Consider the following 26,584-nt stretch of genomic DNA (forward strand, 5'->3'; position numbering starts at 1 on the left):
AGTCTGGCATGTGATAGGCTCTACTCTATTAGGTACATGCTAGTCGTGTGTTGTATAAATGAAGGAGTATATATTCCATAAGCTTATTCATAATCTTATATTACTGTTTATTTTTCCACATGAGAAAACTAAAGTTCAGATGTTATGACTTGTCCAAAATCACCCAAACTAGTACACACATACCCATAGGTATTCAGAGTGATGTAGTTTAAGATAATAAGTCTCTGTGTGTGTGTGTGTGTGTGTGTGTGTGTATGTATTTTTTTTCTTTACTGTGGAGGTGGAGGCAGAGGCAGGTGGACCTCTAAGATTTTGATGCCAGCCTGGCTACAGAGCAAGTTCCAAGACATCCAGGGCTACACAGAGAAACCCTATCTCAAAAAACAAAAATTTTGCACTAAAAAAATTAAGTAATTGTGCATGTCCTTCTTACACAGGACCATGCTGATCATTCCAGTGTTGTATATGCTTCAAAAGCAAGCATAGTTTTTATATTATGCTTGATCATATAACCTAGTGAAAGTCTGTTGTGATGTCCCCATCCCCCTTATCCCCCCGCTTTTTTTTTTTGTTTGTTTGGTTGGTTTGTTGGTTTGATTTGGTTTTTTGAGGCAGGGTGTTTCTCTGTGTAGCCCTGACTGTCCTGGAACTCGTTCTCTAGATTAGGCTGGTCTCAAGCTCAGAGATCCACCTGCCTCTGCCTCCTGAGTGCTGGGATTAAAGATATGCTCCACCACTGTCAAGTTAGTGATGTCTTTTTATAGACACTAAAGTAATGTTAATTTTTGTTCCTAAGAGTGTGTCTAGGAACATAAAGCACGAGTGATTGTTGTTTTAGAAAATGATAGAAGAAAGATATTAGTACATTATTGTTCTCAGTGGAATGATAGTAAAATGGGAAATAGTTTAGAAAGGAATTGGGTCATTATTTCTCCTTTATGACCCCTCCCATTTGTGTGAGTTCTTTCTCACTTCTTAATAAATCTATGTTCACTTTGCAAAGTGAAAGGAAAAAAAGCCAAGGAATTGAGGGGTTGGGGTGTAGTTAGCAGTAGAACGTTAGCCTAGCACATCCTAGGCCCTGTTTCAGTTCCTCAGAACTAGGGGAGGAGGGCATACAATTAGATTGTTTTAGAGTTGAAGAGTCTAGAAGGCAGAAGTGCCTATTTCATCCTAAAAATAAAAAGCTAAGTCAGACAATCTCTGTCCTCTTGACTTATATGTCTGGTGGAGACAGGAAAACAAAACAATGGCTGAAGGTGGCTGCCGCCATAAAAGTGTGTTAGAATACCTAGGCATGCGCTAGCAAGAAGGCTTCACGCCACATGATAAGTGTTGAGGGGAAGACTGAGAGTGTTTTCAAGAAGGTGCTGTTTAAAGTGGGTTGAAGACCGGTGTAGGAGTTAAGGGAAGAGCTAGCTCATTTCGCGAGGGTGAGAGGACTGGGTGCTGTCAGAACTGCAGGTCATTTGGGGCTGGACTCTCTTCCAGAGAACCCAGGTTCAATTCCCAGCACCCACATAGCAACTCACAATTGAAGATCCAGTTGCAGGGGATCTGACACCTTCACACCAATGCACATAAAATAAAGTTAAATAAAGCATATTACTAAATATGCCTTATTTAATATTTAAAAATAAATAATATTAAATAAAATATTTATATTTAATATTAAATAAAATATTTATATTTAATATTAAATAAAATAAAAATATTTAATTTTTTTTTAAAGAACTGCAGGGCATTACAGTGTAGGAATTGCTGAGGAGATTTTAATCAGGCTGTTGCAGCCTTCTGTTGGCTTTGGGAAGACTGCTTTAGCAAGTGATTTTCAGGCTCAGTTTCCAAGTAGGAGAAGAGTAGGAAGGAAGACGAGCTGTTTTAAACTAATGAGATGGTCAGGACCTAAGACTAAGGTAACGAGGATGAAAAGGCAAGGCAGAAAGACAGAGTTCCTGGTGCTGGGGAGGTGAAGAACAATGACACTTGAGCAAATGTGGAAACTGAGTGAGGCAAGTTCACCAAGAACAGAGTGGCTAGTAGATTTGAGTCAGGGATGACAAGATAGGACAAGATAGCACTCACTGCGTGCTGCCTCTTCATTGGCTTTGTGAGGATATAATAGGTGAAAGTTCTAATACTGAAGAAATAGATCACTGTGTTTTCAGAATGTAAAGGAGAGAAAACATATGTTGATAATAGAAGGGAACATTGAGTCAAAGAAGATTTTTTTTTAAGATAGACTTGGCTGCATATGATGAAGGAAAGGATGTTAGGGTCACCTTAAGAGCTGCTATGGTAACACACACCTTTAATCTCAGCACTCAGGCAGATCTCTGGGTTTAAGACCAAGCTGATCTACAGGGTGAGTTCAAGGACAGCCAGGGCTGCATAGGGGGTCAGATAGAGAAACCGGAGTGAGTAGTCAAGAGAAAGAGCTGTTTTTTTGTTTTTGTTTTTTTTTGTTTGTTTGTTTGTTTGTTTTAAGCAGGGGGATTGGTTTCAAGAAAGGGTTTCTATGTGTAATAGTCCTGGCTGTGATGGAACTCACTCTGTAGAGCAGGCTGGCCATGAACTCACAGAGATCCGCCTGCCTCTGCCTCCCAAGTGCTGGGATTAGAGGTGTACACCACCACCATCCGGTGAAAGAGCTGCTTTTATAGACTTGATAAGTGTAAGTGTTTTGGTCTACATGTATGTATGTGTACCTAGAGCCTGAGAAGACCTGAAGAGAATGCTGGCTCTATATGAACTAGTATTAAAGGTGGTTTTGAGCTGCTCTATGGATGCTGAGAACCAACCCAGGTCCTCTGTAAGAGCCGCCAATGCTCTTAACCACTGAACCTCTCCAGCCCCAAGAGAGAACTCTTGATAAAACTGAGGAGTCAAATTAGAACATGAGGGAACTGAAGGACATGGTGTGCTTCTCAGGAGTGGTACTTGACTGTTTTAAGAATGAACAGGTCAAGGCAGTGGCAGCTTTGTGGGAGAAGGTTTCTAAACCAGGAGGTGGGTGTTTTTGAGAGTTCTGTGATCCCAGGCATGGTGTTTGTTGAACGTCTGAGCAGAAGAGCTACTTCATGGCATGGTGTGGCTTGTGTGTAGGAGTGGGTGACAGTAGAAGCTCGAGCACAGGGCTCGGACGTGGATTTCAACTACCTAGACCCAGTGGTCTTCAGGACAGTCTGGAATGGAGAGGAACCCGTCTTTCTGTCTCATTCTCTGGCAGCAATCTTTTTGGGTTCCTTCCGCATGCCCTATCAAGAAATTAAGAATGTTATCCTGGAGGTGAATGAGGCTGTTCTCACCGAATCTATGATCCAGGTAAGCAACAAGGCTGTTGTGTCAGAGCTGGCTCTGCAGAGCTGTACACAGCCTTGTCACCTAGCTTGTTGAGCGGGAGCTTCTTTGAGCAGTTTTGACTCAGTGCTGGCTGACGAAGCTGCTGTGTCCCTCCCTTGTGGGCCGGTACCTCAGCAGATTCAGGAACCCCTCCATCTCACAAGCCGCCCCAACCCATGCTTCCTTCATTATCCCTGGCCAGAGTATGGAACCTGTTCACAGTCACGATGCTCAGGCTTTCAGCTCACCCCACATCGCATTTACTTTCTTTTCCAGAACCTCATTAAACAGATGCCAGAACCAGAACAGTTAAAAATGCTCTCTGAACTGAAGGACGAGTATGATGATCTGGCTGAGTCAGAGCAGTTTGGCGTGGTGGTGAGTGAGGCTTGTAGCAGTCAACTCTTTCCAATTCCTTATTCCCTTCCCTCTGGAGACCAGACTGGTCACTTGATCTTTGCTTCTGATCTGATTTGAATCTTTTAGTCAACTCAATTTCTCTATGTCTTCCCCCCATTCCACCTCCTTGCTCTGGAGCTACAATCTCCCAGAGGAGGCTCAGCCTGTATCTTTAGTGTCTTCTTCTCCATTAGCTCCATAATGGAACTTCTTGCCTTCCTCACTAGATGGGCACAGTGCCCCGTCTTCGACCTCGCCTCAATGCCATCCTCTTCAAGCTACAATTCAGTGAGCAAGTTGAGAATATCAAGCCAGAGATCGTGTCTGTCACTGCTGCATGTGAGGAGCTGCGTAAGAGTGAGAACTTCTCCAACCTCCTGGAGATCACTCTGCTTGTTGGAAACTATATGAATGCTGGCTCCAGGAATGCTGGTGCTTTTGGCTTCAATATCAGCTTCCTCTGTAAGGTAAACCATGGGGTTAGATAGGATGACAGAGGGAAGGCTACTGGAGCCCAGTATTGGCCTAAGGTGATTTGGGACAAGTAATGATTTCTCCTCTCACCCCAAGCTCCGAGACACCAAGTCTACAGATCAGAAGATGACATTGTTGCATTTCTTGGCTGAGCTATGTGAGAATGACTACCCTGATGTCCTCAAGTTTCCTGATGAACTTGCCCATGTGGAGAAAGCCAGCCGAGGTAAGGCAGTGTAGGGAAAGCTAGAAGGTGCTTCTGGGCCAGCAAGATGGCTCAGTAGGTAAAGATGCTTGTTGCTAAGCCTTCCAACCTGAATTCAGTCACTGGGACCAACATATTAGAAGGAACAAAAAAAACTCTCACAAGTGGTCCTCTCACCCAAGCACAGACACACACACACACCACTCAAAATGCACAGATAAATATAATTTGAAAATTTTTCTTAAAAGGTGGTTCTGGCTGGGCGGTGGTGACGCATGCCTTTAATCCTAGCACTTGGGAGGCAGAGGCAGGTGGATCTCTGTAAGTTCGAGGCCAGCCTGGTCTACAAGAGCTAGTTCCAGGACAGGCTCTAAAGCTACAGAGAAACCCTGTCTCAAAAAACAAAAAACAAAAAACAAAACAAAAAAAAAAAAAAAGAAAAGGTGGTTCTGTGGCCTAAACATCTTTATATGGGGAAAGAAATAAGGCACTGCAGACTTTAAATCAGTTTAAGTAAGAATAAAGGAGAGTTTAGGTATTTAAGGTTTCTAAGGTACAGGGAGGAGTGTGAGGCTGAAGACAGCCTATGTACCAGTGGAAGGGTTATTTTTCCGCCTTTGAATACTACATGCATATGCACAGATACTCAAAGGCAGGTGCTTTCAGTCTAGGTTCACAGCTTTTGTCATTCTGAAAGACAGACTGGACTAACAAGCAGAGGGTCCCATTGTCTGGAACTAGACAAAACACCGGGTTAAAATGGGACAGATGTCTACCCTACTTCTGGGTTCCTACCTATGTCCGCTTCTGAACCCCTGTTACCTGAAACAAATGAGACCAATGGGGGACCCATGGGTTCTTTAAAAATGTTATGAAGTCTGCTTCTGTTAGTATTGTACAGTGTATGAAAGTTGGAAGTTCAGTTAGCAAATAATCGCTGCTTTTATTGCAAAGATCAAAACCAGCGTGTGACTCAGAGAAAGGAGCATGTGTAGGCTAGAGGAGCGTGCATAGATAAGAAAGGGAAGTACCTAATCTGGGTGACTGCAAGGTGAGGCTAAGAGAGGCTGTGATGGTCAGCAAGTCCTTCTGTTTCTCTCCTGTAGTTTCTGCTGAGAACTTGCAGAAGAATTTAGATCAGATGAAGAAGCAGATTGCGGATGTGGAACGTGATGTTCAGAATTTCCCAGCTGCCACAGATGAAAAGGACAAGTTTGTTGAGAAAATGACTATATCCTTTCTGAAGGACTTGAATCCCTAGGAAGGGAAAGTCTCCTCTGGGGAGTAGGATAGATGATAGCAATATTTAGTTTTCACCTTTGAATTTTTTCTTTCCACTAAATACACAATTTGTAAACTTAATGTAGAAGGGAATGCAAACCTTGCAGATAAACTACAGATCCCTGAGTGCCTACTCTGTGTTCCATTCGTGTTATAAACATACCCTCCTTCACTAAAAGCCCCTGTTCCAGACACACCCTTTACAGAGCCAAGCACTGCCACTTTCTGATTGACAACTCGTTTATTTTACATAGAAACTGCATCATGTATTTTTTTCTGCATTTGTCTCAGCCTTGTGTCTGTAGTAGTCTATGCAGCTTCTATTATATAGGTAAGCCATAGCTTATGGTTTGTCACTCTGCATATTTAGAATGCTTCTGTTCTCCGTCGTGAGCAGTACTATATGGTGTTCGCTGCACAGCCCATTCTACATCTTTGAGTGCTTCTGCCTGGCTCTGCTCTTGGTCTTGGTCCTTTACTCCCTGGCTGCACAGCTTTGTGAAGGATGCACAGGAGCAGTATAACAAGCTGCAGATGATGCACTCCAACATGGAGACTCTGTATAAGGAGCTAGGCGACTACTTCGTCTTTGACCCTAAGAAATTGTCTGTGGAAGAATTCTTTATGGATCTGCACAACTTTAGGAATATGTTTTTGGTGAGTATGGGTGAACTGCTAATTTTTCATTGGGTTCCTGATGGTTATTGGTGGGTTTACACGTGCCCACATATCCTCCATCTGGTTTTGTTTGTCCGTGTCTCCCCCACTCTGTGCTTCAGCAAGCAGTCAAGGAGAATCAGAAGCGCCGGGAAACTGAAGAAAAGATGCGGAGAGCAAAACTAGCCAAGGAGAAGGCAGAGAAAGAGCGACTGGAGAAGCAGCAGAAGCGAGAGCAGCTCATCGACATGAATGCAGGTGGGAATGTGAAGGGGTTTCCAGCCGGCGTCTCTGTCCAGAACCTAGAGCTACCTCCAGCCTCCTGGTGCTGGATTTTAACATGTTTTATTTTTTCCTCTCCTTTGCGGGCTCTTGGATTATGTCTCATTGCCCTTGTGATTTGGGAATTGCTGTCCCACGTACTCTGTGCTTCTGCCTGTCCAAAATGTTTCCTGACCTGTTCTCATTCCTGCTGTTAAATGTTTTGGATTTCCAAAATCTTTGTCTGACTCCTCCCATCTTGTAGTAGCTCTTCTTTCTCCTTACTTCACCAGTACGGTGTTCCCATTACCTCTTAACATATTGTATGCACATCTGAAAGACCATAAATGGACTGAACTTCTGGAAGGGGGTGAAAAGCTGGCCACCCTCTTTCTCCATCAGAAGCATGTCTTTGTTTGAGCATATGGTCTCAATTACTGGCCCTCTGTTTCCTGTCTCTGCTTCTTTCCTGTGGAGGATTCCCTGCCCCCCGCTACTCCTGTGGGCAGCGGAAATACAGTAAATGCAGCAAATGTAACACATGGCCCTGGCTGATCTGAAGGGCAGCGAGCCTCTGGAGTGAGGGCTTTGTGGGGCTGACAAGTCTTAAAAACTTGCTGAACACAAACAGTAGAGACTAACAAGGTGGTTAGCTAACAAGTCCAGAGACCTTCGGGGTAGTTCCTTTACCTTAACTCAGTTGTATTTAAGCCAACAACTTTGTTCCCCTAACGATGTTAAAATTTACACCAAGCATCCATCATTTCCCTCCCTATTTTCCCTGGGCCTCCAGGACTTTTCCACTTCTTTATTGAATAGGATGTAATGGGAGCAAGGTGGCGTCCCAAATAGCATTTGGGATAAGGGCCCAGCCAGCAGGTGGCGTAGTGGACCTTACCCTATTCTGAGTGCAAATGGAATTGAATGTAGGTCAGCTGCACTGATGATGTTCAGACAGCAGGTGGCGCAGACAGTAATGAGCCCTAGTCTTTAGCTAGTAGCCAACCAGCTCCTTGGGATTTCAGTTTCAGATTTCACTATCCTGAGCTGTTGCCATGGAAACTGAGCCTGGCTAGAACTGGGATTCTACATTAACTCTTTGCATTCCAGCCAGGCTACTTTCAGCTTTTACATGCAGAGCTGTCTTCAAGAAAGATACAACCACTATAAGCAGTAGTTGTGTGGTTGTGTGACATACAGTCTTGACCAGTGGGCTCTCCTCCTTTAACCCTCCTCTGAAGCCTAAGCCCTCAGTGGTTCATGCAGATACTGGGACTGATAATATTCCTATGTAGCCTGGGCTGGCCTCGAACTTCCTCTTCCTGTTTCCACCTCCCAAGTACTGGGAATATAGGCATGGTCACCTTGCCTGTCATAGCTGCCTTTTGGTTTATAGCTGTGTTCTCTGCTTACTCAGGTTAGACAGTCCTAGGAGTCTGCTGGTCCTGATTAGTGTGAGTGGGGTGGCACTGCCATAAGTGCCCCAGGGTTTGCCTAGTGAGCAGTGCGTTTTCAGGCACTCTCAGACACACACACACACACACACACACACACACACACACACACAAACCTGAGAGGGTGAACCTTTCTGTTTTGAGCTGCCAGCCAGTGTGGGGGAGGGACAGCCATTCAGCAGCCATGCACTTCATGTGCATCTTGGTGTTTGCTATGCTGGTCTGGCTGAAGAATTTACACCTCTGTCTTTGTCCATGACAGAGGGAGATGAGACGGGTGTGATGGACAGTCTTCTGGAAGCTCTGCAGTCGGGGGCAGCATTCCGACGAAAGAGAGGGCCCCGTCAAGGTAAGTAAACAAATGGAACCCAATTGGGTGTTGGAGGAGGTGTGGGGCCTCTGCTCCTGGTCATGCTAGTGATACTCGAGGGGTTAGAAACTTCCCATTTCTGTGCACTAAGAATGGATTATCCAGGCCTCTTCCTTCCACATGAGGAAGTCCTCACTAGGACCCTTTGGAGGCCTAGATGTGTGATAGCCTCTTTCTGTCAAAGGGTAAGAGCACTGCAGAAGCATCCTTGGCAAAGTTAAAGCCTGGCCCCCATTTGCTGGCTACTCTGTAGACACACTTGCTATGAGCTTCACTTGGAAACTGCTGTAGAGAGAAGATGGATAGATAACAGTGATGGTTCTGGACCTCCAGTGCTGACAGACCTGGAAGGAGGACCCTAGCAGATTATACTAGCCCGTATAAACTCAGTGTCCTAGCTCCAATGGTCTCAGAAGGAGAAGCGGGTATGAAGGAAGGGCTTAGAACTCTGGTTAGGACTTGCAGTTTTACAGATAGGCCTTTGTGTGGAGAGTACAGCTAACAGCAACTCTTTGGGTATTTAGTTTTCGTAGAGGTTCTCACAGCACTGTTTCCTGCCCATCAAAAGTACCATGCATCTCACTGTGCTGTCTCCATGAGCCTCTTAACTAAGCCCAGCCTGCTTCAGGATCTCTGTGAGTTCGAGACCAGCCTGGTCTACAAGAGCTAGTTCCAGGACAGGCTCCAAAACCACAGAGAAACCCTGTCTCGAAAAACCAAAAAAAAAAAAAAACAAAAAACAGACTTTGGTGGGGAATTCCCTTCTAAGCCTTTTCCTGAGGAATTGTACTAGAGACTCAGATGCTTCCTGTATAAGCAGCTAGGCATCAGTGACTTCCCTCTGCTGGGGATGCCCCATTCTCTGCTGCTTTCCTAGTGAAAAACCAGGACTTGCTTGTAGAGAAAAAGATATTTTCAGAACTACCTTTTCAGTAGAGTACCTGATTTTAGTCAGAGTACTATCTCCCAGTTAGAAAGACAATTCTAGGGGACTTACCGGAAATACTAAAATCAAAAGAAGTTGAAAACAAGGACTGCATAGTTTATATCTGTTTCAGCTTGTAATCTTATCTTTCTGATCTGGTTTATTAAGATTACCAAACATCTGGGAGACCCTCTAAAACACTCCTACTTATACTGTGAGCTTTTTAGACTTGGGTACTCTCACATCATCTAAAGGGTGTGGCCTTGCATCAGGCATAACAGAAAGTGGCTTCAGAGTGTCTTACCAAGGATTAGGATCTTTTCTTCAAATAGAAAGACTAGAGTTTTGAAGGCCCCATTCTCAAAGCACAGAGGTCCCAGGGGTTGCAAACTCCTTCCTGGCCTGCTGGACCTAGCTGCTCTGCTCTTTGTCTGGCTACCTCTTGACTGTCCCCATGACCAGCAGTTCTCAACCTTCCTAATGTTGCAACCCTTTAACATGGTTCCTCGTGTTATGGTGACCTCACCAATCCTGAAATTATTTTGTTGCTACTTTATAGCTGCAGTTTTGCTACTGTTAGGTAGGGGAGGAGGCCGCTTGTTTTGTTCCAAGCCACTTAGCCCCAAAATAATCACACAGAAACCATATTATTTAAATCACTGCTTGGCCCATTAGTTCTAGCTTCTTATTAGCTAACTCTTACATCTTAATTTAACCCCTTTCCATTAATCTGTGTATCGCCACATGGCAGTGGCTTAACCGGGTAAAGTTCCCAGCGTCTGTCTCTGGTGGTGGCTCCATGGCTTCTCTCTCCGCATTCTGTTTAGTTTTCCCCACCTGGCTCTATTTCCCTATAGCTCTGCTATAGGCCCAAAGCAGTCTCTTTATTTATCATTGGTAATCACGGCATACAGAGGGAAATCCCAAATCACTGTTATTGAATCGTAATGTAAATATTGACGTGCAGGATATCTGCCAATGGGTTAAGACCCACAGGTTGAGAAGCACTGCTCATGACAAGGGCTGAGAGCCAAAGGACCAGAAAACTGTCAGACTTACCTGCCTTACAGTCTTTCCCTTTCCCAGAGGCAGCTGTCTCTATTCAAAGACACTAAATTTTTCCCTAGAGCCTCCAGGAATGTTAAAATCTTCCAGTCTCCAGAGACATGAAGAAGTGACCCTACACAAAGACCCACTGAGGACTTGGAAGAGGAGTGTTACTATCAGGGCTGGTTCATTAAAAGTACCATGTCAATTGCTGTGGTCTGAAGGGTGTGGGAGAACAATGGCTTGAGTGTCAAGGGGAAGAATCCTTGTGATTGTATTACAGCTCCTATTTCCAGCTGTGATTGAGTCAGCTTGTGGTTTTAATGACTCAACTTTATCTCTAAGCCAGAATTGTATGTAGGCCACTTACATACTAGAATGAAAGTCAAGAAAGAAATCTATTTTTCTGAAGTCTCTGCTGTCTCCCAGATTAGTATAAGCTCTGCTTATGCTAATCGAGGTCTGTGTTAGAGCCTTGAGGGACTAAAGACCTTCCTATTGACTAGTATCCACCCTGCTCAGAGGTGGGAGTGAATGTGCAAGACCAGCCTGATCTACAAAGCCAGTTCCAGGACAGCCAGGGCTACACAGGGGGTAAAAAATTAAGATCCTAAACCAGAACTGTATCCAGCTTTTGTGAATCCAAGTCCAGGGCTCTTCCCTACTAAGCCTGCATTATTGGACAGGAAATGACAGTGACCTCTTTTTGGGCCAGAAAACTCTGGCATAGAATATTACAAAGAGAGTTCTGGGAATGGTAAAATTATGCCAGGGAGATTTTCTGATGACCCCCTTGTCTGGGAAGAGTGTTCCTGTATCCTTACTCTCTCCAATTTTGTAAAAATAGGACAAGAGGTATAATTAGTATGGTTTCAGACAATGATGAGTTATTAGGATAATAATGACTGTCCCATCTGTCCCAGTTTCCTCTTCCCCGAGGAAGCCTATTAACACGAACACTTCCTCTTTAGTGGTAGTTCATAGCTGGAGTCTCAGGATTTTTTCCTGAACCATTGCACTTTTTCTAATTGAGTTGTGCTCTTAGTATTACTTAGCAGGTTTAATTATGTGTTTGTTTATCCTTACCTTCTATGATTCTAGCTTTGACTATTTTCTCATACTCTACCTCTATACCCAAATCTGTGGGTCCATTATCCGAGTTAGTAATTGTCCCAGATACTTCAGAGTCAAACACTGATCTGGTTCTATGGCTGCTGTAAGACTGGGTCGTCTTACAGACGGAGGAAGTCAATTTTCCTGATTGTTTAGTCTGCTTAGCATAATAGTGACCCTAGAGATAGATTAAAAGTTGGGATGCTGGGGTTCCCTTGGTTTTATCAGTTGAAACAAGAACTTTCTCATTCTTAACCTTGGACCACTTCATGTCCATCCCTAGTGTACCTACTTTTAAGGCTTAAAAAGGAAATTGTGCTGTTTTCTTCGTCTGCCATATTCCCTTGGTTCTTAGGACGTATATAATGAATCAAAAATCTAGTGAGTATAGAAATATCCTAAGACTGTTGAATTAAAGTACAACAGAGAATCTTAAAGGAAACAGCCAAAGAAAGCAGCAGTTTAGGGCTTGTTGTCCTGGAACTCTAGCTTCTGTGTTGCTTACTCCACGGCAGGTATTAGAGTCGGCAGATGCTTCAGTTCACCCAGTAGAGTTAGATGGATGTGCACATGTGTATACATACACACGTGTAGTTGCAGTGAAGAGATATTGAACCACCATTTTTCTGGGCATGACAGTGGGATCCTGGAGAATTGAGTGCTTCCGAAAAGAGTGTTAAAGAAGCACATAAGAGGAGAGACTAAGAATGCAGGGAAAGCACACACTTATCCTCATACATCAGTTACTGAGGCGATGGTTTGTTTTCACAACCCAACATCCATCTAACTTGGTGAAGCCCCTGAGGGTGTAGGTCTCTTACACATATACGCACCTGTGATCTCTACCCATATACCCCAATGTGCTGTCAGCAGGATTTTTACTGTTCTTTCTCCTCTTGGTAGACAACCCTTTGAGCCCTTGGGAGGAGGAGGAGGAGGAGGAGGAGGAGCCCTCTAAGTTGGTAATCTGTGGGCGGATCGTGTGTTCCCTGCCCTGTGGGCAGCTTCTGTGTGTGTAAAAACAGTAGCTTGCTTTGGGTCATGGCTCTGCCCTGAGACTGCCAGTCCTGGACAAGGCTTGGGCTCTTTACTTGGTTTGGCTTCTGCCTACTTACAGCTTTTTGCTGATCCAAAGCAGACACCTTGTTTGTGACCCCTCTGGACTCTACCTGCTCATGACCCAGTCCTGCAGCCTTTCTTAGGGAGTGCTGCTGTACTCGTCGGTGCTTCTCTGAGGAAGCCATTCTTTCTCCACCCCAGTTTTCCCTAGGTCTCAGGAGGGTATATATATATATATATATATATATATATATATATATATATATATATACATACACACACACACACACACACACACACTCTCTCACTGTGTAGCCCTGGTTTTTCTGGAACTCTATGTAGACTAGGTTGGCCCAGAACTCACAGAGATCTATCTGCCTGCTTCAAACTCCCAAGTGTTGAGACTAAAGGTATGGGCTACCACACCCCAGCTTTTTTTTTTTTTTTTTTTTAAATGTCACCACTCTTAGGTATACAGTTTGGGGACTATCACAAGACTGTGCAACTGTTACCATTGTTATATTTCAGAATATTTTTTCATCATCTCCAAAAGAAACCCCATATCCATTAGCAGTTACTTTTTAACTTATGTATAAAAGTTGTACATATTTTTCTGGAGTATCTAACAGTGGTTCAGTACATGTACAAACCGTGTAGACCAGGCTGGTCTCGAACTCACAGAGATCCGCCTGCCTCTGCCTCCTGGGTGCTGGGATTATTTTAAGTTAAAAACTTTGGTAGGAGCAAGGGGTATTTGTTTCCCCGTCTCTTAATTGCTTATTTAGAAACTTTTGTTTTAAATTTCATTTTACATTCCAACCACAGTTCTCCCTCCTGCCCCACTTACTTAGAAATTTTGAGACAGGGTCTCATAGCTAAGGCTAGCCTCTAGGTTTGCCGGCCTTCAACGAAGAATTCTCCTGCCTCAGCCTCCCAAGTATTGAAATTGCATGCGTGAGCCACCATGCAATCTTTTCCTGTTGTTCTGCCTTCTATCTCTGTGAATTTCTCTTAAGTTGAGCACTCGCAAGAATCAGTTTATATAATATAGCATTTTATATCTGACTTTTAAAACCCCTGGTTGCTCAATATATATGCAGTCTCTACATGCTGCTTAAAACAGCATGGAACTAGATGGTTGTCATGTGATGGGCATGGTCCTAAGAAGCTGTCTTCCTGTTGAAGATACTGGGGCCCCAAGTATGGATTTATAAATGAGCAGGAGAGACTTGGGCTAAGATTTCTTTCGAAGATTTCCTTCTTGGTCATCCTTGGCATTCTCTGGTATACATTTTACCATTTTACCCGTGTGTGTGTGTGTGTGTGTGTGTATGTGTGTGTGTATGTGTGCGCGTGCATGCACACGTATATTGTCCACCTTGAAGAGGTGTGGGCTTCGGTTGTTGGAGAAGTGCATGGGAGTGTGGTGAGCATGTGATGACAGTGGCTGCACTCCTGCAAGAAACCCTCACAAGCCTGAAGGCTGCCTCAGTCTTAGCCACGTGCTTTCTTTGGAGTGCCTTGAAAAATAATCCTGTGTGCTAAGCTCTAACTAACATGCTTAATTCCAACAAACCTAAATGAGAAAAATGGGCTTCGAGTACTCTGTTTCTCTTGATATGTGACTTAGCCAACACTTAAACCCAGTTCTTTTTTATGTGTATGAGTGATTTGCATACCATCTGTGTGTTGTATCTCATGTATGCCTGTTGCCCATGGAGGCCTGAAAAGGGCTTTGGGTCCTCTGGAACTGAAGTTACAGATGATAGTGAATTGCCATACAGGTGCTGGGAACTAAACCCAGGACCTCTGCAAGAGCAGCCAGTGCTCTTAACTGCTGGGCCATTTCCCCAGCCCCTCAAGTCCTATTTTGTCTAGCTGTATCCAAGCCTTCATATTTTTTTTAAAGATTAATTTATTATGTATATAGTATTCTGCCTACATATATCCTGTAGGCCAATAGAGGGCACCAGATCTTATTACAGTCACTTTTTTAAAATTTATTTATTATGTATAAAATATTCTGTCTGCGTGTATGCCTGCAGGCCAGAAGAGGGCACCAGACCTCATTACAGATGGTTGTGAGCCACCATGTGATTGCTGGGAATTGAACTCAGGACCTTGAGAAGAGCAGGCAATGCTCTTAACCACTGAGCCATCTCTCCAGCCCCAGATCTTATTACAGATGGTTGTGAGCCATCATGTAGTTGCTGGGAATTGAACTCAGGACCTCTGGAAGAGCAGTCAGTGCTCTTAACCTCTGAGCCACCTCTCCAGGCCCCCCCACCCCCCCAAGCCTTCATATTTCCACCAGAGTCTATTTTACGTTGAGTCTCTGCTATAAAGACTTCTGAACCAGACAAGGCAGCTACTACAATTGCATGGCTTCTGACTGAACACCTGCTGTAAAGTTGTAAAGAGATTAGAAACTAGACCTGTGGACAGGATCTCATGTTTTCTCTTGTAGTCAACAGGAAAGCTGGGTGTGCAGTCACATCTCTGCTAGCCTCGGAGCTGACCAAGGATGATGCCATGGCTGCTGGTCCTGCTAAGGTGTCCAAGAAAAGTGAAGGCGTCCCCACAATCCTTGAAGAAGCCAAGGAGCTGGTTGGCCGTGCAAGCTAAGCTGGGTTCTATGGCCATTGCTGCTCCTAAGTGAAGCCCAGACTGTCTACCTGCAGCATGTGCCTAAATGGTCAAGGGAATATCCCCTGCAGTGGCCACTCCATCACCTGACCCTGATTTTCTGTCTGGCCTGCTGCTCTCTGAACATCACACACAGCTTCAGCTTCCTGGAGGCCAGAAGGAAAGGGCAGTGTAGGGGTGGCCTGAGCCCAGCCCAGCCAACCCTGGCTGTGGTATTACCAAAGCAGGGTCCGTGTGTGCTGCCTTAATCCTGACTCCTCCATGTTATCCAGAGATCCTGGTCTCAGACAGAACCCAGCCTGCTTTCTCAGCCCCACTTTCTAGTGGGCCTTCCCCTAGGTCAATCTTGCTGGATTTGTGCTTTTCTTTTGTGGTTTCTCTGGCCCTGAGAACAGCATGGGACTTGTGAAGCTTTGGGCTAGATCCTTTCGCTGCTGGCACCTCTGCTTTTCCTCCTGGCAGTTATTTATTACTCGTGCTGTGGCATTGGGAACTGCTTCTGCAAAAGCAGGAAGCAGATCCCACCCTTACCCTACTTTCCTGGGAAGTCTCCCAGGCAAAGGGTCTCAACCACTCTCCTTGGTTCCACTGTGGCCCAGGTCTGAGCCATAGGCAGGTAGCTAGGGCATAGCGACAGTGTGGGGCCCGCCCCCTGCCCACTGCCATGCTTTGTGCCCTTGCCTCCCTGAACCCTCTGTGCCAGCCCTCCCCCCACCTCCCCCCTGCAACTGAGCCCCCTCCCCTATGCCTTCCCCAGAGCTCTGGTGCATCTCATTTGGAGTGTGGGCTGTAGTGTGACCATCCCAACACCTCACCCCTCCATCCAAGGATATGGGAGGTGGAGCCTCCTGGCTGAGAACTTGTTTTGCAAATGGATCTATTTTTATATGAAAAAAATTTTTTTAAGGAAAAATAACTTTGGTCCCCTTTCCCCTTCATAATAAAAGAGGCTTTGATGGTAGATTCAAATATTCCTGGGGTCAGTCCTGAACATGGTCTAGGTGTTGGTCCCATCCCTCAAGACTTAAACCCAAGGTAGACCCTTCCCTAACATCAGTTCTGGGGCAAGACCATTTCTCTGGTTGGGCTGGGCCACACCATAGGATAGCAAGAGCTCCAATCCTGTGTTTTCCATGAATGTATTAAATTATCAAGCCAAACGTGCAGATGCTAAGTGGATGCTGAGAAGTAGCACAGGGTTGTACCTCCCCACCCCCCACCCTGGACTGTAGAAGCAACAAGTCAGACTGAGGCCCAAACCTCGGGAAGCTCAGATTCTCTGACTTAGGGTCACTTTCTTGTCCTCCTTTAGCCCCTTCCACTTTCCCTCTGAGGCTACCGAGAAGGAATGATAGATACTGTCCAGGCTTGACACAGGATTCCAGTTGCCAGAGCATGGGGGAGTTTAGGAAATGCAAGGGCGGCCAGTACAGCCCTGTGGCCAGGGAACATGGTCCGGGTTGCTAGAGCTCCTGGGCTACTCCTGAGAAGACTGGTGCAGGGTCTGGTTCTTTCCTGAGCCACCTCCTTGCTAGCTGACATCTGGGGCTTTGACCTTTTTCTTTTTTAATCACTTTTGCTAAAATGCATTTAATTAAAAAAAATTTTTTTTTAAGTAGAGGGGACAAAATGCAAACTCCTTGCCTCTTGGGCTTCTGGGATGTCATCACCTCCAGTTTGATGGATTTGTTTCCAACTGTCAATAAAGCATTGAAACAGAACCTCCCTTTTAGCCTCCTTTGTAAAACTCTGGACCAGTTCTTTTCATTACAGTAGTCTGGGCATCTCTTCAGTGGTTTCCCAGTCAAAAGCTAACCGGTCTAGCAGACATGAGCTTGGACATGATGAATGCATGTGGTTTCTGCAGTCCAGGGCCCCCTCTCAGGGCTGTTGTCCCGTTTACTTACAGCTTCTTCCCACACTGTGACCCTTTGGCTTGGAGCCCTAGTTTTTTATCTTATTTCCAACTCCCCACTTTCCCAGCATCTCCAGGTGCCACAGTTTTCTGGCCAGTACCTATGTCCTCCATCCCCCATCAAGTTAGAGGGGCTCAACCCTGAGATTGGGATGCTGAGTCTGCCCAACCTGGGTCAGAAGCCCCAGGCCAAACACCAGAGGACTTGCCACTAAGCTAGGCTTGTCCAAGCAAGTTTTAACTCTCACAAAGACACCTTACAGTGAGCCTGCCAATGATAGACAGGGTGGGCCTTTGGACAGCCCTATACTAGAAATAAAAACCTTTTAAATAGCTCCTGGACCTGTGCAGCTGCTACCCTGTGGCAGTGGCCGGAGGTGTGGGGGTGGCTACCTGCCTCTAAACCCTAGAGGCTGTGCGTTTCATCTCATCTTTGGGGGCCCACACACCAATTAGAGGACCAACCACAGCTGCTTATTGCCTGGAATAGAACCCAGGCGCCTAGCACCCCGCCCTCCCCAACACTAGGCTCGGAGAAAACCCTGCTCTCTCAGCAACCTCACACACCACCACCCTTCCCACGCAAAGTCAAAGTCGCCAGGAAGGTTTGGTTTCCATGGCAACAGATCAGGAGGCAGCAGAACTGGTAACCGGAATCCAAGGGAGGAAGCCCAGAAAATGCTCTTCTGGCTCTTCGATAGACATGCCCTCACTGACCCTCCTGAAAAACCTGTGTCTCTTTGTCATTCTCTGGATCAACCCTCCTGACTCCCGCACCTTCTCGAGCTGCAGCAACCCGGGAATCGGATTTAGCAGTGCTAGCAGCTAGAGGGGGAGTGGAGAAGCCACAGAGAAGAGGGAGGTGGGGGACTGGGTTTCAAGGCCATCTCCTCGTGCAGCTCCTTCGACTCCATGAAGAAAGGAATAGGCTCTTCAATTAGGCTTTGCTGCATAAAAAGAATGGGAAGGCAAGTTCCAGGTAGAGAAACTGAGGCTCAAGATAGGAATTGCCTCTCGGACATTCATTCCCACTGTTTTCCTCAAACCTTTACTGCTACAGTGGAGGAGGGTAGGCACGGGAGACCCCGCCCTCCTCTGGATCAACCTACTCCGGGAGTAGCTTGTGGGGGAAGGGGAGGGAGCTACAGAAAAGTCCCCTGCACCGCCCTCCCAGCAACAATTGAGTTCCCACCCCCACTCGTGCTCCTGCTTCCCCCTCCCACGCAAGGTCTCCTTTTCTGCCTGGAGACAGCACAGAGCATAAATAATCTGCGCACTTAGTTGCGCGCGCACTCAAACTCCCCACCCCCACGTTGGTCTCTGCAGCGACACCACCGCATACAGATCCACAAGCACCATTTACAGTCCATCACCTATTAGAGAACCAGGGTATCGGAAGCACGCACGCCATATTGGACAGTCCTGAGGACTGCACACGCGCGCGCGCGCACACACACACACACACACACACACGCTATTCAAAACTAGATTGAGATGCTTAGTGACACAGAAGACAACTTGATTCTATTATTTAGGACAAACTCCTTGACTCCACCCACATGTCTTGTGTTCCATCTCAGACGCAGTCAACCTTTCAGAAGAAACCTTTTTTTTTAATTTTTAATTTTCGAAGAAAAAAGCCATATAAATATTAGAGTATAAAACTTGCGAGAGATATCAGAAGGGGGATGGGCAGGAGCTACGTGACTATGCGAAGAGAAGCTTTTTATAGAGGAGTCAGTACAGGGAGGGGTCGCCGCAGCGTTGTGGACACAGCACAAAACACAGCACAGGCCTGCGCAGGCAGATTGAGATTCAAGGACAGACGGCTGCGCACAGCCCACCGCCCGCTGCCCACTTCGCCATCACGTAAAAGCACACCACACTACACTATTGGCTATTCTACACCAGCCGGGGGTGGGGGGCGTCTATACTACTGTAAGGGCCGGGGTCAGAGGAGGGTGGGCAGAGGAAGTTCTATGCACAAGGAGGCACTGGGGGGCTTTAACCAGTCTCTGGCCACGAAGGGGCAGCCTGGGGCCTGGGCAGAGGCCTTCTGAGAAGAAATGGCACCTGGTAAGGTGGAGGCCAGGGGCTTGAGAACTACAGGGGCCCAGTGGAGAAGCCCCACAGTTGGCTGAGACTTTATGGCCACTTGATCCCTTGTTCAAGCTCCTTGACTCAACCCAGGGGCCAAGAATGGCCTTGCCTGGTCTCCTTTCCTGCTAGGACCACTGACCCTTCTACCAGGGGCACCTCTGGAGTACCCAGCACCCACAGAGGCTCCTCTTTCTTCTCTGGTCCTACAACCACTTGGAAGTCTTCTTGGACTGAAATGCCAGCTTAAATCCACTGGTCCTGGTGGCTCAGCCCAGGCTGGACCAGGGTGGAGGGGTCTGACCTGGTGTTTGTCTATGGCTAGAATTGGGGGATTGGGTGTACCCTGGGTACACACAGAGCCCGCATACCCTGTTAGCGGGTTGGCTGTTTTGTCCCTGTAGCTTCCCACCCCCTACTGTCTCCAGACATGCAAAGGAGTCTCTTCTTTGAGGAGCAGGGGAGTCACAGCATGCAGTGGGAACATCAAACAGTGAAACACAAAAGACTGGTCCCCAGGCGTTGAAAAGAGACTTGGTAGCAAAATGCCTTCCCAAAACCCAGCAAGCATCAATACCAGGGGGATGGTGACTGTCCCCCTAAACTTAAGCACTAGTCTCGCGCTCTAGAAGGAAATGAGAAGACTGGTACCAAACCATGCTTTGGGGGGAAGCTGAACTGAAGGAGAGGCCAAAAGGTTGTGATATTCTCCCAACAATTCGGAACTAGGAGCCTGCTTAGGTCACCTGTCCCCTCAACAGCCCTTGCTCAAGAGGGACTGAAGGAGTGGGTGGGGTGGGGAGGAGGGCAGGAGATGAATGAGCCTGACTGAGTTGGAAGGTGGAGGAGTTCAGCTGTAACTAAGGGAGTGTGGCAGGGTTTTCCACACAAATCCTACTACCCATGTGGGGGCAATCACTGATTGGATGGATAGGGGTTCCCAGCAGAACTCTCTTTGCATATTCAACCCCCTAGGGCACAGAGAGGGGGTGTTGACTTGGGCACTTGTTTCTGTTTCCCAACGGGAGAGCATGGCCTTGGCTCCTACCAGTATCCTGGGGTGAGCCCTGAAATTCTGAGGCCTGGGTACAAGTAAGGACAAGCTGGACTGGCTGGGGAGGGAGGCTGCCCTGTGACTCAAGGCCTGGCCTCCATATTACTTCTTCTCTTTCTTGCCGGACTTCTTTTTGTTGCCGTTACCACCTGCTGCTGGAGCCTTGCCATCTCGCTTGCCAGCTGCGTTGGTCAGTGTGGCATTGCTGCCAGGGATGTACACATTCTGGCGGTAGTCGGGCACATGCTGCAGGGTGAACTGGGGTCCATAGCGAGCACTCAAGCCCATGGTGCCAGCGCCCCCTCCTAAAGTGGAGCTCCCATCAGCAGCTTCTGCAGAGACAGGAAGAGCAAATGTTCAGATGAAGTGAGGGACTCTCTTAAACATCAGTTAGTGAATGCTGGTACCGCACCCTGGAACCCGACCGCTGGGAATGCAGTGGCCACCAAGGCAGTCCCGATGCCAAGGAGTGACAAAACACAGGTTTGAGTCCCAGTTCTCCTTCGCCCTGCGATCCTTAGCCATTCTGCCTGGCCTCCCTGTACTATCTGCTTTCTCATGCATAAAATGAAGGTAATAGAGAGTATTCACTTTGGATGAGAATTAAATGGGAAGATGCTTCTAAAGTGCCTAGAATACCTTGGTGTGTGGTGGTGCTCAAAACATGCTAGCTAGCATCTCTCTGTGGCTTCAAATACTTTCCCCTGGCGTCCACACTAGACCATGCTTTGTACATTATCCTTCCTTAGCCAAGGCCTGGCACATGTGTGTACTCTGCAGTTCTGCCATTAATGTGTATACAGGGGTTCTTCTGTTTGTGTTTGTACATATGTCTATCTGTGTGGTGCTGGGAACTGAACCCCTGTTCTAAGCAAGCACTCCCCAAGCTGAACTACATACCTAGTCCAGCCCTTGTTGTTTTGTGTGTGTCTGTGTGTGTTGTTGTTGTTGTTGTTGAGACAGGGTTTCCCTGTAGCCCTGGTTCTCCTGGAACTCACTCTGTAGATCAGGCTGGCCTTGAACTCAAAGATCCATCTGACTCTGCCTCCTAAGTGCTGCGTTTTAAGGCTTGTTCCACCACGGCCAGGCAGTTCTTGTTGTTTAACACAAGGTCTAACACTAGGTAGGTAGGGGCGGGGGTGGGGTGGGCATGCCTTTAATCCCAGCACTCAGAGGCAGAGGCAGACATATCTCGTAGTTTGAGGCCAACCTGGTCTATAGAGCAAGTTTTAGAACAGCTAGGGTTACACAGAGAAACTCGTCTTGAAAACAAAAAACAAAAATAATAATGTTTCACTGTGTAGCGCTGGAACTATTTAGACCAGGTCTATCTCTGCCTCCTCAGTGCTGGGATTACAGATATGTGTTACCATGCCAGCCCAACATATATTTCTTTCTTTTTCTGTCCTCCACCACCCCCAACCCCCAGTGCTAAGAACCCACCATGGGCCTTGCACAAGCACTCTAGCACTGAGCTGAGCACCCACCATGGGCCTTGCACAAGCACTCTAGCACTGAGCTGAGCACCCACCATGGGCCTTGCACAAGCACTCTAGCACTGAGCTATGTCTTCTGTGCTTGGTTTTTGGAGAAAAAGGTCACCAAGGCAGTCTCCTGGCATAAAGAGACAGAAATCAAGAGACAAAACACGGGTGGTTCAAACTAGAAATCCTTCAGCCTCCATTTCCTGAAGGCTGAGATGACAGGCATTGACCACACCAGGCCTGGCTGCACCCTCTTCTTGACAGCGTTGGACTTAAGACTTGGTGGCAAGCATGTATGTAGTCACTTAAACCTCAACACAACACTCAGTCAGGCATGGTGGGAGGGAGGGGGCTCTGCCCTTAAAACAGGGAACCAAGGCTGAGAGAAGGCCAGTGGCAGACCATGTGTTACAGTGGGACTCCGTCTTCCGGGTATCTGAATGGTGGAAATAGGTACCTTTGCCTCCTTCACCAACTTGGACCATATCTCTGCTCTGGGAGCAAAGAAATGGGCAAAGGAAGGTTGCCCCTCCCTCCAGGAACAGATGTCTTAGGTATAGCCCAGATATGGGGCTCAGGGCCTGAGGCGGGTGACTCAGTGCCCCTTAGGCCAGCTTCCCACTGAACCGAAGAAGAAACTGGAGCTGGGAGTGGCACACTTGCAGGTTCCTGATTTGCATGGTAACGAGATCTCCTGAGGATCTGAGTCCGCGGCATTAGAGCAGAAGCACAGAAATACTCATCCCGGGGCTTCCGTGAGGATTAGATGAGACACTCATGCTCTGGAGCTTGACAAGTGTTGGATAAATGCTGGGCACAGCTGCCTCCTTGTCACCCTCGTCACCCAGCGACAGCCAGTCCACCGAGCTCTCGGCCCGGCCCGGAGCTGGTGGTGGGGAGGGAACTGGGAGTTTGGCCCCCAGATTCCCAGCGGGAGGCTCTCAAACCCTCTGTGACGCAGAGAGAGTTAAAGCCCCAGGAAGGCCCTGCCCAGCCTGACTAAAAGCTGAAGACTTTACCGCCTAGCTGCGGCCTCCACCCTAGACCTGGAAGCAAGCAGACTAAAGCTAGGGAGGCTGAGTAATTCTGGGACATCCACCAGGGGTTGAGAAATCGAGACAGGAAGTAGTTCCAGTTTGGGTAAGAGGGGAAGGCCGGAGAAAGAAAGAGCAGAGATGTCTGGGTCTCTCTGCCTCGCACTCCATCCAGAGTCTGGGTTCCCACAGCTCTCTATTTTCCAGTCCCCAAAGTCCTGGAGCTGAGGACCTTCTGGGAGCAGGCCTGGGAGGAGGGAACAGCTGCCCCTTCCCATCCCCCTCAGCCCTTTCATTTGCTGACATTTCCCTAATTAACTCCAGGAGGTAGCAATCCTCCATGGCCCACCCCTCCTCTCAAACTGCCAGCCTCTGCCAGCCTGAGAAAGGAAGGGGGAAGGGCCTAGATCCAGTTTCAAAGAGCCAGGATTCCAAAGTGATTTAGGGGCTTAAGAAGATAGGGGTGTGTGTGTGTGTGTGTGTGTGTGTGTGTGTGTGTGTGTGTGGAAAGAATGTGAGGGAATAGAGAAGGAGGGCTGGCAGAAAGACAGGAAGTGCTTAACTGAGTGACACTGAGTGACAGGGAAGTCTAAGATTGAGGTGGATCAGAAGGGAGAGATGCTGCGTGCAGCAGAGGCTAACACTGGAGTTCGCCCCGTCAGCTCGGCCTTAAGTGGCTGTGTGATCTTGTCTCAGGGCCTGTATACCGCAGCTTGCCCGGCTCTGGATCTGTGGGGAGGGGGGCAGAAGAAGCTGGATTGCCAACTTTGACCTTCTGGTCATGTCCTACCCGCCAAGACTTGGCCTAGGCAGGGACCAGGGTTTTCTCCTAGTCGCAGAGGACGTGTACTTAAGAATGCAAAAAGCAGGGTCGCTTCTAGCTGGAGGAGGGGTGCTGGCTTCCTCCAGCTCCAAACTCATTACCACACTCCCCTGGTCCCCTTGATATTACCAGTCCTAGTTAGACAAAGACTCCACAACAGCAATAGCCAGAGATAGCCAAGGAAGCGAGTTCAGAGCTGGCGGAGCTGCAAAACCGCAGCCTCCTTTTGGGTGCACCTCCCCCAAGGGTTTATTTAAGAGCTCTTTCAAGGGTCCCTCCCTTCTCCCCTCGCTGGGCTGGGCTCCAGGAGCCTCTTGGGAGACTAGGAAGTAGGTGTGAAAGTGAGAGCAAGGCTTGACCCTGCCACCTCCACCCTGAGTCTATTTCCCCGGAGCCCCAGGCTCAGCCTTGGGTCAGGTCCTGTGTGGGCCGCACGGGTGGAGCCCTGACAGGGAAGCGTGCCCGCGGCCATGGCACTGCTCCAGGGAGACCTTCTGGGAAGGTTTTGGGCCATAAATACTGCTTCCAGTCTGTTTTTAGCATCTGGATTTGGGCTGAAAAGCCTGCTTTCTGGCCTTAGGGCTCAAGGCCACAAAAGCTAAAGAGACCTGTTTACTTCCCTCAAGAGCTGGACCTGGCACCTCCCCAGGCCCAGTGTCTGTCAAGGATCTCAACCCTGTCACTAGAGGTTGACAGCCCCCAGCATCTTTCCCCCTCCTCTGCACATTGGTCAGCCATAGGCCAGGCATCATTGGCTCTCATAGACAATCGAGGGTAAGATTAATAAATCATAACAAGTAAAAAAAAAGTTCAGCTATCTCTGAACTTTGGGTAGACAATGAAAATTTTAATTCAGTTTGCCTTGTGAAACAGTTTAAAATGGATTTATACTAAAACTGTATATAACCCGGGCAGTGGTGGGGCACTCCTTTAATCCTAGAGGCGGAGGCAGGCAGATCTCTGGGTTCGAGGCCAACCTGGTCTACAGAGTGAGTTCCAGGACAGCGAGGGCTACACAGAGAAACTGACTAGAAAAAACAAAACAAGACAATGAAAACAATAGCAACAACAAAACCAAAAAGGATATATTCATCTGAAATTTATATTTAACTGGGAACCCTAGATTTTATCTGGCAACTCTAATCAGGGAGAATAATGCAGGGCAGAGCAGGAGAATTCAGCCTCTGGGTCCAGTTAGCTAAGAGGGAAACAGGCTGGATCTGGAGTGGAAGAAAGAGCATGACCCTGGGAGTGGAGCTGAGTTTGAATCCCAGCTCTGCTGAATACTGGGACACTCCAGGTGAGTGACATTTCATATCGCTCTGCTCTGCATCTCACCATTATAGAGAAGATTAGTTGAAGCATGCCCTAAAAGTCCTGCCATAATGACAGGGGGGCATTTCTCCTGGCTCTGTGCCTATCAATCTTGTACACCCAAGAGCAAAGCTATGGATTCAGGTTCGAGTCCAGGACTTTAAAATCTTCTGTAAGTTTCCAGTAGACTTCATTTTCCTGGGCCGGAAGTTAGTCCTTATCAACAGGTGTTAGATTCTAATTTAATTTTTTGTGCTAGAATACAAAGTAAGGAGTTTCACTGTGGTACCTTGACACATGTGTGCAATCGAAATTAGGTTCTGATTCTGTGATGTCTTTGTCCAGCATGTACGAAGTCCTGGGGGCCTGATCCCTAGCGCCTTACACACCAGGCAGAGTATCACACAGCTATAATCCCAGCACTGGGGAGGTGGAGACAGGAGGGTCAGAAGTTCGTACGTGGAGTTGGAAATCAGCCTGGCTACAGGAGCCCCGGTCTCAAAAGAAAAGTGCTTCTTTTTTTCTTTCCTTTCTCTTTTTATCCCAACAGGTCAATAAAGATAATGACTAATCAATTATAGCACTCTCACTAGAATTACTGTCTGCCAAACCTATGCTGAGGACCTCATGCTTGACCTCAAACAGCACAGTGAGTTCTATAAATATTTCATAAGTGAAAGTAAAGCCTACAGGGGCTTAATAGTTTACCTAATGCCATATCCCTAAGTGGGGACAAGCAGGATTTGAACCCAGATTGGCCAGCTTCCAAAGTCTGTGCTCTTTAGTGTTAGGGAGCTGATTGTTTGCTCTGCAGAGGACCCTGTGACTCTTGATGTATAACCACTGGCTGAATCAATGTTACGACTGAGGTTCTTTCTTAGCCTTGTGGGAAAACTACAGTCCTGATCTGGAGGCAAGGGGGAGCAGAAAAGAGTGGGCTGATATAATCTGCTGGGAACATCCACACGCACTAACGGGGTCTGGCGTGTGCCGGGCCCAATCCTCCTGCCTTGGCCTATAGAATACTGAGATTACAGATGTGTGCCTCTGCACCCAGCTCCCAGTTAGACTTGTGACTACTCACTTTACTTGCTCACTCTGCTCTGGGCATTTTCAGACCTCTCAATCCCTTTGTTATCCCCCAACCTGGAGTAGGTCATGGAAGATTGCCTGATCTTCCAGAGAAGTCATACAGATTTATACCCCATTTATAGCTATGATGGCAGCACCCCCCCTCAGTCTCCCATCCTCTTACACCCATGGGTACCACTTACCACTGGCAGAGGCCAAGATCATGGCTTGCAGCATCTCTGTATCAAACTGGTTGTTGGGCCAGGTGCCGGTTTCATCACCATTTTGGGAGCTGGGGAGACAGTTAAATGGTCAGCAGTAGCCAAGGCTAGCCCTGCTCATTCTCCCTGAGTCTCTTCCTGGGGTTCCCAAATCTAGTGCCTTATCCCCACCCCATACCTAAGACCTGTTTCCGAGTGGAGTGGGAAGCCAACCCCAGTGAGTCCGTTCCCTGGACCCACTCTCTGCTGTCCCAGGTGCATTAAATGAATGCCATACTTCCATTCTTCAAGATAGGCTGTGGCCACTGTTGCAGCCTGAGACATCAGACCGTCTTCCG

General features: G+C 47.3%; 2 protein-coding genes across 26 annotated transcripts in view; one reads left to right on the forward strand and one right to left on the reverse strand.

The window, feature by feature from the left end:
• The window catches only part of Diaph1 (diaphanous related formin 1), a 106,294-nt gene extending 89,340 nt beyond the window's left edge, over positions 1-16,954 (forward strand). For both annotated transcript variants that reach the window (XM_041659848.1, XM_041659850.1), the window contains 9 exons: positions 3,230-3,324; positions 3,619-3,720; positions 3,969-4,208; positions 4,312-4,441; positions 5,527-5,651; positions 6,194-6,358; positions 6,481-6,616; positions 8,336-8,422; positions 15,055-16,954. In XM_041659848.1, coding sequence (XP_041515782.1) covers positions 3,230-3,324; positions 3,619-3,720; positions 3,969-4,208; positions 4,312-4,441; positions 5,527-5,651; positions 6,194-6,358; positions 6,481-6,616; positions 8,336-8,422; positions 15,055-15,212 — 1,238 coding nt within the window. In that variant the 3' untranslated portion in view covers positions 15,213-16,954. The remainder of the gene's footprint in view (positions 1-3,229; positions 3,325-3,618; positions 3,721-3,968; positions 4,209-4,311; positions 4,442-5,526; positions 5,652-6,193; positions 6,359-6,480; positions 6,617-8,335; positions 8,423-15,054) is intronic.
• Positions 16,955-18,699: 1,745 nt separating this feature from the next.
• Positions 18,700-26,584, reverse strand: part of LOC121453419 (protocadherin gamma-C4) — a 725,389-nt gene continuing 717,504 nt past the window's right edge. For 20 of the 24 annotated variants that reach the window (XM_041660202.1, XM_041660188.1, XM_041660194.1 and 17 more), the window contains exons 3-4: positions 26,229-26,317; positions 18,700-20,631 (exon numbers count right to left, since the gene is read on the reverse strand). In XM_041660202.1, coding sequence (XP_041516136.1) covers positions 20,402-20,631; positions 26,229-26,317 — 319 coding nt within the window. In that variant the 3' untranslated portion in view covers positions 18,700-20,401. The remainder of the gene's footprint in view (positions 20,632-26,228; positions 26,318-26,584) is intronic. The other 4 variants (XM_041660203.1, XM_041660205.1, XM_041660182.1 and 1 more) reach the window with 4 other exon arrangements.

The sequence above is a fragment of the Microtus oregoni genome, unplaced genomic scaffold, assembly GCF_018167655.1.
Source record: "Microtus oregoni isolate MIOR12 unplaced genomic scaffold, Mior012 000011F_ref0000422, whole genome shotgun sequence".
NCBI classification, from domain to species: domain Eukaryota; kingdom Metazoa; phylum Chordata; class Mammalia; order Rodentia; family Cricetidae; genus Microtus; species Microtus oregoni.